Source organism: Biomphalaria glabrata, chromosome 15 (genome assembly GCF_947242115.1).
Source record: "Biomphalaria glabrata chromosome 15, xgBioGlab47.1, whole genome shotgun sequence".
NCBI classification, from domain to species: Eukaryota; Metazoa; Mollusca; class Gastropoda; family Planorbidae; genus Biomphalaria; species Biomphalaria glabrata.
The window spans coordinates 16536236-16553510 of record NC_074725.1 but is presented as its reverse complement, the minus strand read 5'-3'; the positions used below and the strand labels follow the sequence as shown (position 1 = coordinate 16553510).

The 17275-nt window shown below is 38.5% G+C and overlaps 1 protein-coding gene across 2 annotated transcripts in view; it reads right to left on the bottom strand.

The window, feature by feature from the left end:
• The window catches only part of LOC106055747 (uncharacterized), a 65971-nt gene extending 49382 nt beyond the window's left edge, over positions 1-16589 (bottom strand). Inside the window, exons 1-4 of one of the 2 annotated variants that reach the window (XM_056011833.1) lie at positions 16337-16589; positions 7972-8315; positions 900-1082; positions 349-526 (exon numbers count right to left, since the gene is read on the bottom strand). In XM_056011833.1, coding sequence (XP_055867808.1) covers positions 349-526; positions 900-1082; positions 7972-8315; positions 16337-16388 — 757 coding nt within the window. In that variant the 5' untranslated portion in view covers positions 16389-16589. Of the gene's footprint in view, positions 1-348; positions 527-899; positions 1083-7971; positions 8316-10013; positions 10207-16336 lie in introns of those variants that run through there. The other variant, XM_056011835.1, reaches the window with a different exon arrangement.
• Between the last annotated feature and the right edge of the window lie 686 nt (positions 16590-17275).

Sequence of the window (17275 nt, the reverse complement as noted above, 5' to 3'; positions counted from 1 at the left end):
CTAAAATTAAAAAGTCGTGAAATTACTGTATGCTTTTGACAAGTTCTGGAAACGGAAAAGGAGCTATTTAGGCATCTGAAGTAGGAAGGGTGGGCCAGGCATTGGAGATATGAGGAAAATAGTTTTAAAAAATTAATTTGCTAAATCATTATATAAAGAGAAATCGCTTTCTATCTGTACCCCCTATTTTAAATTACTCTTGAATATTTTTGAACCCTTTGACTAGTTGTTGCTGGTTCCTAAATTTAAATAAACTGTTTATTTTAGGTCAATAAATATATAATACTAATTTGGTTTCGTAGATTCGCAGATTCTCTGAGTGATCATCTATGATCATTATAAACTGACCTCGTAGGTACTCCACTTCGTCAGTGAGAGTTCCAGTGTAACTGATGTACCAGCTGGGGTCAATGGTCAGATATTTGAGAGTATCCATACTGTCCATCTTGACGCTGAGCGGTTTAGGTACCAGGCGAAGTTCCGACTGGTCATTTGGATAAGGGACGTAGTTTCTGTCGTAACGTTCCTGCAAAGAGAACGTAATCATTTCAATAAGTTCATACTTGATCAGGGCCTCCACTTATTTAGATCCGGCATTAGACCTGGTAATGCAGGTGAGATCAATGATATTTGCTAAGAAATCAGTCGCCAGACGAGGACACTAACTTCCCCTTTCAGAACTTGAGATCTATAGGATGGTGTAAAACTCATCTGTTTGTGTGGCTCACGGTGAACGAGCATGTCATGTGACAGATGCCTATGGACTCCAATCGGTGGGGGTCCTCTCACAGGGCTCAAAACATTTATTTTAGAAGAAATAGCTAACCTTGTGATATTATTGGGGTACACTAGGTTAGAAGTGAAAGGTGAAATGTTTACGTTACTCTATGACCTCTGACCTGAGCAGTAAATGGGTTGTATTCATCAAAGTCGTAACGCTTCCACTGCGCTGGGGACGTCCTCTCAGACACGAAGGCCAGGTCCTCCCCCTGGGTGCTTGCGATGACCACAGGTTTTAGACCAGGATATACCATGTACCAGTTGAGCATATTGTCTGTCCGAGCCACTGACCAAAACCTGACCTGTAAGAGACATACAACGTAATATTTTAATATGATTCTATGTCAACGAACTGAGCTAATAATCTTTCAGTTACTAAATTTTCTTGATTAAAAAAAGGTAATTTAAATATTATAATGTGATTCTTTTTTTTGTCTTCGTAATATAAATAAGGAAACAACAAAACGAACGAACACAAGGTAACAAAAGAAACGTAGCATCAAAGCAACACCTTGAACTGTGGCATGTGTGGCTGGGAGGTCAAAACCGCTTGACTAAGGCTTGGCTACCAAACAAGGGGGCAAGGGTTCGAATCCCGACTCGATCAGAATAGAGTTTGCTGAGCTGCCTAAAGGCAACACGAAAATCTGCCAGATAACCCCTCCTTCCAGTGGCCCACAAAAGACCATAACGCTCTGAGCTGTAAGCATGAATGATGCGCTATATATATATATACGCCATTAAAAAGAAGCATCTGTGCTATGAATCCGCCAATGTGACTCTTGAAACAGCATAAGTCACTCTCCTGCCTCCAAAGTCACCCCCCCCCCTCCCCTGATCTTTGTATAAACAGAATTCGTGCTTTGGATACTGAAAATTCTGGAGATCAGAATCCAGTTTAAAATGCAAACAGCTCTCTCCTAGACCCTCTAGCTGACAAATGGTTAGAAGGGGGGGGGGAAGTGTCATCCATAAGAAATCAAAGCTTATATTGAAATGAAATAGCATCAATTGCTTTGAATCAAGCATGAAATTAATTTCTAATGAGATAATAATAATAATAATAATAATCTTTATTATCCGTAAGGAAATTTGTCTTACAATTTGTGCATTACACCAAACAAAAAACATTATAACTATAAGAAACCAAAGTGTACATTCACACCAGACTCACTCATAATTTACATGTGACAAAGTTTATACCAGATTGTTCTTATTTAATGATTTGATTGCCAGGGGAACAAAAGAGTGTTTGTGTCTGTTTGTCTTTGCTATCGGTGTCTTGTATCTCTTTTGTGATGGTAAAATCACAAAATCCTGACCCAAAGGGTGATTCTTTATTTCGAGGCTCTTGTTAGCTTTTTTATAGATGTTTGTCTCAAACAACTGCCCAAATGGGATTTGTTTTTTGCCAATGATTTTGCCAGCAGCATTTAGGATTCTATTAAGTTTATTTTTATTTTTAATGCTCAGATTGCCATACCAGGCAGTGATATTGAACTTAAAATATTGCAGATGTGAGCGTGATAAAACATAGCCAAGGCCTAGACTAACAATAACAAATATGTGTGATTGGAACTATTGTTATTAATTGTTTTTGTTCAGCGTAACTTTCAAGCTAATAGAGAATAAGTGCTCAATGGTTCAATACCTTTTATGAATCAATTGGTGGGAAGGATATCTTGGATACGGTTTCCGTGATGCTATAGCGAGGTATAGGTTGACAGAGTCTGAAATTGAACTCTAAGTTCCGAGCCTCTATGATGGAAGGCCGACGTGTTAGTTACTTGACTATTTAAATACTTGTGAAACAGAAGGTTTTATAGACTATCGTTAGTTTAAAACTTTCAGAGAACAACCTAATTCTCTAAACAAGGCGTATTTCCCCTTAGCGTAGAGCATTTTCATTATAAATCTAAATTAATTAATTACGATTTTTTATTATCCAATTGGTCAATTGTCATCGATGATGAAATGAATAATTGTGCAAAGCTTAAACTTGATCCGAGAATGAGAAGTGGGAGAAATAACGTGAAGGAGACCACCCAGACAGACGGACGGACACAGTTGATATAAGCCCATCTTCTATCACGGGATTTTAACCCTAGAGCAGCACGGGTATCTGATCGTGACCAATGATAATCTTACATCTTTATTTCAAACAAGGGAAACAATGTTATTTATAAATTGTTTGTACAAATATGAGTTCTAGGGATGAACCATATTATAAGAGAATCTAAGATTTAAGAACATTAACAATACAATTACAGTAAACTTTTGTATTTATAGCAGAACTATGTCGTCAATAGTTAACAATATATACATATATATTTTTTTTTCATTGGGCATCGAGACTGTGTCTAAGTTTACGATTCTAGTTTTAAATAGAACAAACGTGTATCCATATTGTGCTCTCCTCACTGCATTCAAATCTTAACACCAATAAAGACGCTTAGAGCACACATTTGCTAAATCTGAGCCAACACTAAAATTTACTCCTAAAAGCCCAAATAACGTTTCACCCATCCTCCTAGAGTGTTTCATGACTCCATATGTTGGTGAATAATGCCATATTCGTCGCTGAAGCGCTGTACAACTAATAATCAGTTCATTTTATTTGTGATTGAAAACAGAGCCTTGCTATATCCAAAACAGTAGACGCTAGTTATAATGTTAATATTGTTACATATTTCTGAATCTTCTGGCTAAATGTACTAGTAGGCAAACAAATAAAAACACTGTCAAGAACTTGACGACTAAACTTTCAGCTTCATATAACTTTATTGTCTATTAACTCTAACAATTTGTTACTGTAACATGTAGCGTAAAAAACTGTACAATATCTGTCAGTTTACAGTTAGCTATACTTCGTTGCTATGCATCTCTTCTCAACTTGCATCGAGCCGTATTCCACAGAACAGACCAACGACACACTTCCCAGTGTCGCTCCAGGTCTCCCAAAGCAGAACCATGTCGTACTCAAGTCTACCGAATCAGAGCCATACACGTCTTACATCGACTGTATCGACTGTAACGGCTCAAGTCCACTGTAGTTCGCTGTATAGACTTTAACGACAGTAGTCCACTCCAGTTAACTCTACCCTAGTTAACTTGCATCGAGTCGTACACATCTCTCTTCTACTGTCTCGCACAGTAGACAACAGTACCGACGACTCACTCACGACTGACTTTCACATTAACTTTCTGGCTTATATAGAGTCCCTAATCGCTTCTCCAAAGTTGCACGAAACGTCACATCCGGTCTTTATTTATACATGTAGATTCCAGAGAACACTCGATGCAGTGTCATCAAGTCGGGGTCACACGTAGTGACCTCTATCTGTCACTGTTCATTAGTAACTGTTCCCCTACTTAGATCTGTTCGTCCCCTGGAACAACACGTGAGGACACGTCACATCCTGTCTTTGTTTATACATGTAGATTCCAGAGAACACTCGCTGCTATGTCATCTCGCCGGGGTCATACGTTGACCTCTACCTATCACTGTTCATTTGTAACAATATATTGGACAATGGCATTGACTTCTCAATATGGTTGTACGTTCTTATATTAGTAGTTATTATTTAGTTCCATACATCTGTGACAAGTCAAAAACTCGCTGTCAGAGTCACTCAAATTTATCACAGCATTAATTATTATTTTTCATTATTTATTTATTTCATTTTAATTATTTCCCCATCCTACATCCAATTTCTTCGCCCGCCCCACCTTTTCCTCTCCAGGCTAGACTTCGTTGACCACATTGGAGATAGCTAAAGCGCGTCCTTTCATTTATCTGCCCTTGATCGGGGAAAGGTAAACACACAATCTCTTTTGTCTTACCCTCCGGATGTCTGAAGGACGGTCGCGGTTGACACCACCTTGGTTTGAATGCAAGCTAACCCTTCTCCCCCCCCTTTCTCCAACGTCTCTCTTTGATCTAAGAGATTACCCTGGTCAACACACCGCGTGATATTCCAAGGTGCGGCTCCCACCTCGAGTCAAATCCACCCACGTGTAAGATAAATCTTAGCCTAGGGCATTTCCTGTGTCCGCCCGCACTTTCCAGGCTTATATAAAGTAAACCAACTCAAGCCAGACCCTTTTTCATTTTTCATTCGAGCTGAGCTATCGAGTCTGGACTATATCACTTATTCCCCCTCCTAGAGGAATACCTGGTGGTAAGCCGAACTTAATCACAAGTTCCATCTTAATTACTTCTGTGTATATTTCCATTGGATTGTATCATGTGTATTTTGCCTAGTTCATTTATATTTAATTAGTGCATTGTGTATTTCTCACTGGCGTAAGTAGAAAACATAAACATGTGCTATGTATATATTTTAGTATTGCATTAATCTATTAATGCTACGTTGCTCAATTGATCATTGATGCAACCATGTATATATTTGTACACCTTATTTTATTTCCTCTATCTCGGTTGATCGCCTTGATGATTTTACTATCGCACTAATACTGCACTTAGAAAGGAGATATGAGTTATCTCCCCTGTATTGAATTATCTCCCCTTTACTCATTTTACTCTGAGAGTTGCGCCGCTTGAACGGACACACCATTCAAGCGCGCTCCATTGTTCTCGACCCACGGTCATATGCAAACAATCATCTGGGTCGCTGACCACCGCCCAACTCAACCCCCCCCCTTTCTTTCTCTATCCACCTGTGTTGTTCATTTGAGATTATTATTTCCCCTTCTATGTACATTTATGTTATTATTTCCCCTTTTATGTACATTTCTATGTTGCTACTATCTGCCATCTATTTTCCCAAATCCCATTTGTCATCATCTCCTCATTGTGCTCTAAAGCAATTTCACCAATCTGACGAATGCACCTCAGTCGAGGGCATCGATAAGATGCATGAGAGACATGTCCTAACTTGTCTTTATTTATCCGCAGCCTCCCTCAGGTGTCTGCCTATTTGTTTGATATCAAGAATCACCTACTATCTTTGTGCTCAGTGCTATTCAGCACTGCACTAGCTCACTGACCTGCCTATTGCCTAGTTATTGGATCAACGATCTATTTACCTGCAGTTGTGCTTAGTGCTATTCAGCGCTGCACTTGCCTAATTAATTATTGGAGCAACGATCTATTTACCTGCATTTGTGCTTAGTGCTATTCAGCACTGCACTTTCCTACTGAGATCTGCCTATTTGCTGTTGCTGTTCAGTGTCTACACGACACTACTCAACTCTACTACTTGGCGCTATCGGCATTGCCCGCCTATTCGACAGCCCACCTGTCATCTTATTAGGTGCGACGTCCCTATGGACTCAGGTCTGTGCGAGACGTCATAGCTACGCCAACCCTCTGCAACTCACTGGACATATCCTGTCAACTACGCTGCCCACGGCAGATCAGCTCTGCCCGCAGTAACCTTGTGCCCACGGTAGCCGGCCACCCGCCCTACTGTGCCCACTACAGATATTAGATTTTGGGGATTGAGACTCCACAAGAACTATATCACAGACGTCCCTCTATCCGCTAGAGCGCCACCTCCAGCTGCAGAACCTCAAGCCAGGACACAGCCAGCTGCGACATCAACAGGAATACCAGCTAAGTCAGAGGACAAAGTGACATACTCTCTTATTAGGTGCAAGAGTGATGATTAGACATAGAATATACTAGAGATAGATGCAAACCCTCCCCCTTTTTATCCTTATATGTATATTTATGTAAATAAATATTCTTTATTTTAACTTTTGTATCTATCTTTCATTGCTTTGTCTCGTTGCGTGTCTGCTCCCGATTCATACGCTGATAAGTGGGGGTGTGATAGCTTTAAAAATAATTATCCCCTAGACATTAAACGCGCCAAACACACGTCACATCTCCCCACCTGTCACAACAATCTAATGCAACGTTCTCGATGTTTGTGTATTCACTTTGTTTTATTGTCTTCTGTGTTATGGCGAATAGAATCACATTCAAAATTAAGTAAAAAAAAACACATCACGCAAATTATAAGTACTTAAAAAAAACCAACTCTTTAAAGGGGAAGAGCTGTACGATTACTGTCACGTCCGTAAACACTGTAAGATATATCTCCATTTTTCTATATGTGGTGGAGTGGATACCTTTTCAGGAAACACCGGCCACCCCGATATCCACGTGACCCTTCCCCCTAGATGGCACCTTGTGTCCGCGCATAAAAAGGCAGACCAACGTGGGCACTGTCCATTCGACCGGCATCTCTTGTCGCTGTAGTGTCCGTATGTTACTGGACCTACGTATGTTACTGGACCTACGTCGTCTCCACTCCCTGTTTGTGCCTGGTTCTACACCATGTGTTTATGTATGGCTGCAGGTAATTGCATTTTACTTTTTTATGTTATATTGTAATTTTATTTAGTAGTCTACAAAGAATATCGCTACACCCGGATTTCGTCCATATTGTTGGACTATCGTTATTTTTAGGAAACCAGTATGTAAATGTTTCCATTTGTTGAATTGTGTACCTTTAGTATACCATACGAATTAGATCATATATAGAATGCTAAATGTCCATCTTGTTAATCTAATTCTACAACCAGTGTGTAGATACTGGCTTTTATGAACCAGTTGTTCTTTTTAATTGTTATTGTATTTTATTTTTTATAATGTTTCGGGTGTTCCATATCTCTCTTGTGTTTGTATAAGAGATGGTTGGTTTACACTATATGATTTTCTGTTCGTTTTTTGTTAAGATTTAGTATTTAGATTTTGATGTTGCGTGTACAACTTGGTCTAACCATTTAGGCTTATTAATTATTTTTAGTTAATGCTCATTTGTTATTATGTTTTATGTTTGCCTTTGGCAGGTCTTTAATGTATAATAAACAGTTTGAACAGTTTGGAATCGTCTTACGAGTTCCTTTCATCATTTAGAATTTAGTTGTCTTCTGTGCCAAACCCACCACATATACTAAACACAATTAATTAATGACCACTAATTAATTATTTACCACTTATAAATTAACTGATTATCTTTTTTTATATTAATGTTTGCTCTGTCATCGTCAATAAATAATCCTGCTAAGCTTCAACTTGGTTCGAGAATGGGAAAATAGGAAAAATAGCATGTACAAGATTTGTAACCAGACAGACAGAGAGACAGACAGAATGAGTTGATATTAACTTTGTAAAAAATATCATGAATATGCTTAACATTTTTGCCAACTCAAATTTACCTTTAAAATGATCTTTCTCATACCTCCCGGTGGCAGAGGAATGAAGCTTTCCGTGGGCTCAAAATAGAAAAAACTGCCCTGAACGTGCGTCACCTTGAGTCCTTGACCTACAAGCTCCGCCCCTTTGTTGCCCCTGTTCCCTAGCAAGTCGGGCTCGATCATGAAGATGCAAAAGAAGTACATCTTCCAAGGGCCGTAACTCAAAATCTCCGTGCTGGCTCCGTTTTCCAAGGTCACTTCTGCTTCGAAGCGCTCCATCTCCTTTGTATTTGTCCTCACCGTCCATTTGACCTTTAACCCGTTGGCGATGTTGTTCAAGGCATTCTGGGTAAAATTTTGCGCCTCTGAAATTATAAGATGAAATACGAAGACTGTGAAAGCGAATGCAATTAATAATAAAAAAAAGGGGAATGCAAATGTCTGCAAGTATGAAATTAATAAAGACTTCAGTATTTTGAGGCTTTACAAACATTACAGATTTTGGCTGTAGCGTTGACTTGTTCCGATTGATCTAACTCCATTAAATGTTCACCACGTTGTAAGACCTTAATATAACATTCACCTTCACCTGTCCCTTGGTCTGTTGGACCGTTGGGGCACCACGCACGATCTCTCGACTGTTCTCTTCATTCCAGTGTTTTAGTAGGACTTGATTACTTTTGAAATACAAAATCATCAAATTATAGCTATTATATAGCGCAACTTTCAGGCTTATAGCATGCTCACAGCGCTATGGCCCAATCTCATTTGTAGAACAGTGTGGGGAATGGATATCTGGGAGAAGGTTTTTCCGTGCTGCCTTTAGCTGCTCAGTAGCCAAGACAAGCCAAGTTCTATCGTACTTAGCCTCTCGACCACGCTTCCCACAATACATCATATACTGTTTGGTTATTACTTGGTTTTGGGAACCAATAAAACTATTCAAAGCATCCGGCTTTCTTTTATGAACTCATGCTTTGGTTCATATTTACCAAGCTTATATCAACTCACTCTGTCTGTCTATCAGTACACTATATTTCTCCAACACCCATTCTCGGATCAAATTGAAACTTTGTATAATTATTCATTGGCATGGGAGAGGTGGATGAGCGTTAAAGAGCTTGGCTTCCGAACTGGGGGTCCCCGGTTCGAATCCTGGTGAAGACTGGGATTTTTAGTTACGGAATCTTTGGGCGCCTCTGAGTCCACCCAGCTTTAATGGGTACCTGACATAAGTAAGGGAAAAGTAAAGGCGGTTGGTCGTTGTGCTGGCCACATGACACTCTCGTTAACCATAGGCAACAAAAACAGACGACCTTTACATCATATGTCCTATAGACCACATGTGTCATATAGACCTCATGCTATCCTCATGCGACGCAATAAGGTGCAGTATTGTTATTATTGTTATTAAATAAACATTATATTTATCTGCCAAAGAGAACTTGAGTCAATCTGTAAGGTCTGTGTCTGTCACGTGTCAAGTGTGACTCCAGGAAGCACGAACCCAGGCCAGCAGTCTACGCATTCGCGATACATAGGTAATGACCAGTCCAATGTGTAATAGTAAGACAGCATTCTTCAACGTTACACAATATAACCTAACGTTGACAGTAGCATGTTATTAAGTTTGAATGTATGGATAAGGTTAATAATGATTATTTAAACAAATATAAGTGTACACTAAATGAATATATGGAGATGCAGTGGCTGAGAGGGCAAAGCACTTGGAACCGGAAGTCCCGCGTTCGAATCCTGGTGAAGACTCTAGGTGGACCACTTCGGGGGCCGATTTTGGGTTTGTGTTTCCACACAAACTGTCTTTGTAACCTTGTTTCCTTAATGACATAGATCTCTAAGTGATTTCATTTAATTAGCCAAACATCTTTAATGTTTAATATTTAAAGGTAAAGTAGTTATTTAGAATTAATATCAGCTAAAAAGGAAGGGGGAGATCAAACGGAAATAACATTTACCAACAAACTATTTCTTAGAATCGTAAATAGTAAATAGTAAAGGTATGTCCTCGACTAGGAAGATCGTGGCTATTTATGAAATATTACCTGGCCACGAAGACTCGATTCTGCTCAACATAGAATGCCACATTTGAAACAGATAAAGCCCCTGTCCAAAGTGTTTTTGTTTGTTTGTTTATTTTCGTCTTTACTTCGAAGATAATTTTGTTTGCAGGTGTTTTTAAATTTGTCATGTGTCTATCAGCCCAAGATACTTCCCTATACACACTTTACGCTCATTAATACACACGTCACTGAATTTTTTTTTAAAAGGGGGAGAAATGGTTGCAATGTGTAAATTGTATTTCTAGTGTCCCTGACCCAGGACACATCTACCTGCTACTTCTAAGACCAAGGCGAGCCTACACAACACACACAAAATTTACTTACGATTAAGGAGAGAGATATAATAGTAGCAGTGCCGGATTTAAGTAAGTGGAAGCCCTGGGGGAAGGATTTTTAAGTTAGTGGAGGCTCCGAGAAAGGATTTTCGTGGAGGCTTGAAGCTTCAATAAACATGCACTTAGTTATATAAGGAAATCTAAAACCAAGTCATATTTGTGAGGAAAGAAACAGAGAATATGTAGACTTTAAATTACATTTCCCCTTTTTTTTTAGCGGCCCCAGAAAGGGGAAAAGACGCTATTAGTTTTGTGGCCTGTCTGTCCGTCCGTCTGTCCGTCCATCCCGTTTATTTTCTTATAATTTATTTGGAAATTCTTAATATTTTTAAAGTGAAGGCATCCTTTAAAGATTGGGTCTGCGCGACCACACCGTCTTGCACTCTCGTAAATCCGGTCTTAAATAGTACCATGACACAGAAAATAACAAAATCATTTTTAAACAAGGTTACAAAAGACAGTTTGTGTGGAAACACAAACTCAAAATCGGCCCCCGAAGTAAAATGTTTTACATAATTCGGATAATCCTTCAGAGTTGAAGATAGTTTACTTCCTAGTCCAAACCTCCCGCAGGACGACGGGGGATGGGAGCAGGCAGGGTTTGAACCTTCGATCGTCGATAAATCCAAACGACAGTCCAGCGCGAAAACCGCACGACCAGTGGTCCACCCAGGTAGGCTTCAATATTTTCAGAAAGAACATCCGAATGAAATTATATCAAAGACAAATGAGAGATAAGAATGGAGAAAGAACGTTAACAGATCTTGTGTAGTGCCCCAACCGTCCCGCAGATCAAACGATACGTGAAAGTAAATGTAAAGTTAGATGTGAACCTGGCCTAACTAGTTTGTGGTCTATAGGGCAGATGATGTAAAGTTCATCTGTTTTTGTGGCCTACGGTTAACGAGGGTGTCATGTAGCCAGCACAACGACCAACCGCATTTGCTTTTCCCCAACTAATGTCAGGTACCCATTAGAGCTGGGTAGACTCAGAAGTTGAAAATCCCAGTCTTCACCAGGATTCGAACCGGGACCCTCGGTTCGAACTTAATAAGTTAATTGTTTTGAAAAGGCTCAAACTCATATTTGAATCCTCAAAAAAAAAAAAAAATTTCCGCTGTATAGAAAAATTGTTCACAAAAATGATGTTTATAAGATTACTATTCGTCTTAAATTAGGTCTAACATATAATGCATACTAATTAGCTTTTTCTTATAAAAAAACTGCTTGCATAATTGATTTTAAAAATTAGAATTTTCGCTTTCAGGAAAAAAAAAGTAGCCGTTGCATCAGAACTTTGAATGGTCAAAAATATTGTGAAGTCGGATTTTCAATATCTCTTCTAGTTTACGAGATCTAAACGGGACGGACGGACAGACGGACAGACGGACAGACATTTCGCACAAAACTAATAGCGTCTTTTCCCCTTTCGGGGGCCGCTAAAATGAGGTACTTATGACTAGTGAAGATTATATAGTTATATATTGTTAGTTTCAATTTAGAGCTGCGACCTAATAAGGGGATTCGGCTTATATCACCACTTTATTCAAATGCAGTATTTTTCCCTTGTTCGAGCTACTAAACAAAATAATTAATTGCCAGTAATTAATAAATTGGTTAATTTTTGTTTATTGATTCTTGTGTTGTCAGGTAAAAGAAATAATCGTGCACAATTTCAGCTTGATGCGAGATTAGGTGTTTGAGGAATAACCTGTACAAACTTTTTACTTTTTACCAGACAGAGTGAGTTGATATAAGAGATAAGATAAGATAATTTTCATTGATCCAATCAAACGGAAATTCCATTTGACTACAATTGACCTCAGCGTAATTACTGTACAATAGATGCAAATACGAACAACATTCACACATGAAACACATACACACTCACAACCAGTGCTTAATAAATTAGACTTCTATGTACTTCTCGATGACGACAGCTGATCTTGTAACACTCTGGCTGAAAGTGGGATAAAGGAATTTTTAAATCTTTCTGTTTTAGTCCTAATGGAAAGGAGAAGACCACTTCGTTCAAATCTGATGTAACAGTGGTTTAATGGGTGCAGGCTATCTTTAATCTTTGAAAAAAATACTTCTCTTCCTCTAGCATTCAACATAGAACTTAGAAGAGCGCTACCTGAAAGGGGCTAAATCAGCTTTGGTATAATGTATAGAATTTTTGTATACAGTACAATGTTTAGCTAACACAGAGCGGCTATAATGTATAAAATGTTGAGTCTTGTCAAGTCTTGGTACTTTCGTTTAAATAACACAGTAGTTGCCATATTGATCGACTATTTGCATAGTTACAGGCATGGTCCACTAGGTTCTGTCACGTTTCCAAGTCAAGTGAACGGATCTTTGCATTTAGTAAATAATACAAAACCGCTACATGCATAAGAAAGATTGCTTGTCTCGTGCGCCTGACTGACGCTGTCGCTTTGCCAAACTTTGGCCTCGGAATAAGACATATGACAATTTTTAAATGATGTATACACTAATTTTAAAAATCTTTTTTTTTTTTAAAAAGCTTTTGATAGGGAAAGAACTATACCTCTCAACAATGTAAAAAATTACTTTTCTTATTTGATATCAAACAAAATAATCAATTGATAATAATTACATGATTAATTGGTTAATTATTAAATTGATTCATGTTTGGTAGGGCAATAAATAATTGTTTCAACTCGATTCTAGAAATAACATGTTAGATTATCTAAGGGGACGAAACATTTACGTATTACTGAATACATGGGCGTAGCCAGGATTTTTTTTCGGGGAGGGTTTGGGGGGGGGGGTTATTCCCCCCCGACCCCCCCCCCCCCCGCGAAAAAAAATTATATATATATGTGTGTGTGTGTGTGTACATAATTAATCTTTATTACATTCTGACCCTTTCGGAAGACGTTTATTGTTTATTGTAGACTCCCCGCCCTTGCTAGCAAAGGGGTCTGGAGGAGTTCGCAGCGCTCCCCCAGCCCGGGGCGAAGCCCCGCCGCCGAGCACTATTTCTGGTATTGAAAGCCAATAAAATGCATATTCTGAGGTATCTACAGTGTATTATCTTGCTATTAAAAAGTTTTATTTCAAAAACCTAATGTGCTATTCTTACTGACTTTAAACCCTCTCGCGCCGTTCGGCGCATTTTCCGGCAAGCTGTTTCCGCAACTCTTATTTTGCGTAACTCATTTTGTCGGAAAACATGTCCCGCAAAACTTCATGCGACGCTCTGTCACAACCTTACTAAGGATTCGACTCCCAGTTCGGCATATGATTTCTTTGATTTAGACCCGATCTCTATGACTGACTCCTAAAATCTGTCTTAGCCATCTTTGTTGAGACACATTTAATGATTTTCAATTTCGGCAGAAGACTATTCACACTTAATTAATGGAGCCCAAGCCACTGGTAGAAATTTGTAACCTTTCTTAACTACGCTCTTGGAATTACATGCCTGAATTTCGCTTTAGATTTTATATCGAAAAAGAAAGTTTTTTCGTCAAATCATCTGTTGAGGGGTTTTGAACTAAAAAATCTCTGGGTTTTTTTTTTGTTTTGTTTTTAATTCAAAACCCCATTTAGCTACGATCATAGAATTTGGTGACTATAGTTTGCTTTAAAATAATATTGAAGAGAGAGGTTTTCAACTCTAAACGCTCTGTAGGGGAATTTTAAACTCAAAACCATCTGGAGGGGTTTTAAACTTTAAAGAAAAAGCCATCTGGAGGAGGGGGATTTAAACTCAAAACCCCTTTGGCTACGCTCATAGATTTTATAGTGTGTAATTTGCATTTTTTTATATTGAAGAGGTACTTTTTAGCTTCAAACCCCAACTGGAAGGGGGAGGGGGGTTAAACTCAAAACCCCTTTGGCTACGCTCATAGAATTTTGAGTGTGTAATTTGCTTTTTTTATATTGAAGATGGGGTTATCGTAAATTTTGGATGGGGTTTTAAAATCAAAATCTTCCTCAACTGTGCTGTTGGAATTTGGGGATTGTTGTTTGCATTTTTTTTGTTTTGTTTTATAGAAGAGGGGGATTTAACTGCAAAAACCTCTGGTAGAGGGTTTAAAATTCAAAACCCCCTGGTAGGGAGATTTAAACTCAAAACCCCATGGTAGAGGGTTTTTAACTCAAAACTGCATAGGCTGTGCTGTGGTAAGTGATGATTTAGTATTAAAATCTCACCTAAAATAAACAAAATGAAAGCAAAAATCAGTCACTTAATTCCGTCCCCCCCTGCGGAGGGGGGGATTTCATTTCGGTGGGGGGGGGGGGTTGAACCCCAAGAACCCCCCCCCTGGCTACGCCCATGACTGAATACTGAAAGATTAATTGCCATATTGCTATCAAACAAAATAACTAATTCCCAGTAATAAATGGACTAATTGTTTTTTTTTATTGATCCATGTCTTGCCTAAAAAAAAAAGTAAGGTTTCCCCTTTCAGAGCTTGTGGTCTATAGCAGGGGTCGGCAACCTTTTGAGTCGGAAGAGCCGAAAATTACAATTTACAAAATTTGCGGGACAAAGTGAACTACGCATACCAAGAGTTGCGATGACATGAAAGCGCAATCAGGGACGTCCTACTATAACTTGGCGCCACACCTTCATGGAGGACCTCAGAACAGTGGACACCAGGTGGGAGGAGGCTTCAGACATTGCCAATGACAGATCTTTATGGAGACAGCTTGCCGCCCAATGCGCCGAACGGCGCGGAAGGACCTAATTCTAAGTAAGTTAGTAAGATGTATTTTGATTTAATACATGTTACAAGATGCGAGATTTGCACACTATTATGGTTTATGTCTAAAAAAGAAAGGTGTGCATGATTTGACCTACTCGGCGCAGACAACGCAAGGTGAACCAGCATAAGCTACTTGCATTCATTTCTAAGGACAACGGTAAAGTTCAGAAAATCTGTCGATGTTTTTATCTGACAATTTTATTTTTTGTCTTATCATTTCACGAACCATTGTTATAGACCTCATAGAGAACCAGCTGCAATGTCAATTATCTAGGTCTAATATGTACATCAATGGGAAAAAAAAGACAAAAACATTAATTAAAATACTTAGGTTTAAACAAGGACAGACAGTAGCAGGGTATGGGCTTTGGATCTACATTCTCTTCGGGTTGGCTTTTTTTTTTACATCGCTTATATCAAACTCCGTCTGTCTGTCCGTCTGTCAGGTACAAATCTTGTACACGTTATTTCTCCCACTTCCAATTCTTGGATTAACTTGAGACTTTGCACAATTATTCATTGTCGATGACAACACAAAATTAAATAATACGTCAATCGATTAGCTGTAATTATTTTTTTTATATTTAAGGGGAGATAATAGGTTGTTCAATAAACATTTCACCAACAATGGAGTAATTAGTACAAGTATTTGAATAGTTCAGTGGCCAACCACGTTGGCCTCCCATCATGGAGGCGAGAGCTCAATTCGAGCAGAGATTTAAACACACAATTCCTTTTAAATGCAGCACGGAAACCTTCTCCAAGTTGGTTGATTACATTATTACATGATTGATTACATCATTACATAATTGATTACATCATTACATAATTGATTACATCATTACATGACTGATTACATCGTTACATGACTGATTACATCATTACATGACTGATTACATCATTACATTGCTGATTACATCATTACATTGCTGATTACATCACTACATGACTGATTACATCATTACATGACTGATTAAAAATAATTAATTCTCACAGCACAATTCAGACATTTATAACAATTAACTTGTCTCCCATCGGATGTTATACTCTAAGCAATGCCATCTTTACTACGTCGAAGCACCCTCTACCCGTCTCACACTTTCAAGTTTAGCCATTGATAAAGAGAGAATAGCATTTTAAAAATAAAATACAATAAAAATAAAATAAATTTTTAAAAGTACTTTTTTTCTCCTTTTCCAACGCCCTTCGCCCACATTTAACTTACCTGAACACGAGAAGGCTAACAGAAGTAGAAGTATTGCTCCAGTTCCATTCATTACTGTCAGGAAACACGACCTGGTGGCGTCAACAACTGTTTAGTCTATTTAAGTCAACCGCCGTTGTCAAACTGACCATACACTACTACCGTGGCCTCAGGGAAATATTATAGTACTAAATGTACAAAGAATCCTGAAATGTGTACCCCACTCCCAGCAAGACTACAATTATTATTACCCTCTATATAAAGCATGCTTTCCTCCCCTTGACACCCATTATTATATTAGAATAGGGACCAAAGTTTTGAAAAGTGAAATCAGTGAATCAAAAAAAATGGAAAAAAAAATAGAGGTACTGACGCGGATACTCCATCCATCCATCCATCCATCCACCCACCCCCTAACCCACCCATCCATCCATCTATCTATCTATCTATCTATCTATCTATCTATCTATCTATCTATCTATCTATCTATCTATCTATCTATCTATCTATCTATCTATCTATCTATCTATATATCCTATCTATCTATCTATCTATCTATCTATCTATCTATCTATCTATCTATCTATCTATCTATCTATCTATCTATCTATCTATCTATCTATCTATCTAGTGCCAGAGGATGTGATTTGACAGACAGAAGAATGATAACAATACTTGCATGTGACATAAAATATCTATGGCATTTAATACATCTCATTTGGCTAAGCACCCCAATCCTTGCATGGCTTGCCTCTGTTACATCTCGCCCATTCTTACCCTGCAGTCTGAGGCTTCCCAGATGTTTATACATAATTTTTTTTGTGAGGGGGGGAGGGTTGGCAGCTCGACTATCTTTGAATAACATAAGAGAATAAAATAATATAAACAAGATTACAAAGAGAGTTTGTGTGCAAACTTAAACTCAGCAGAGAACCCTCAAGTCGTCCACCCAGGCAGGCT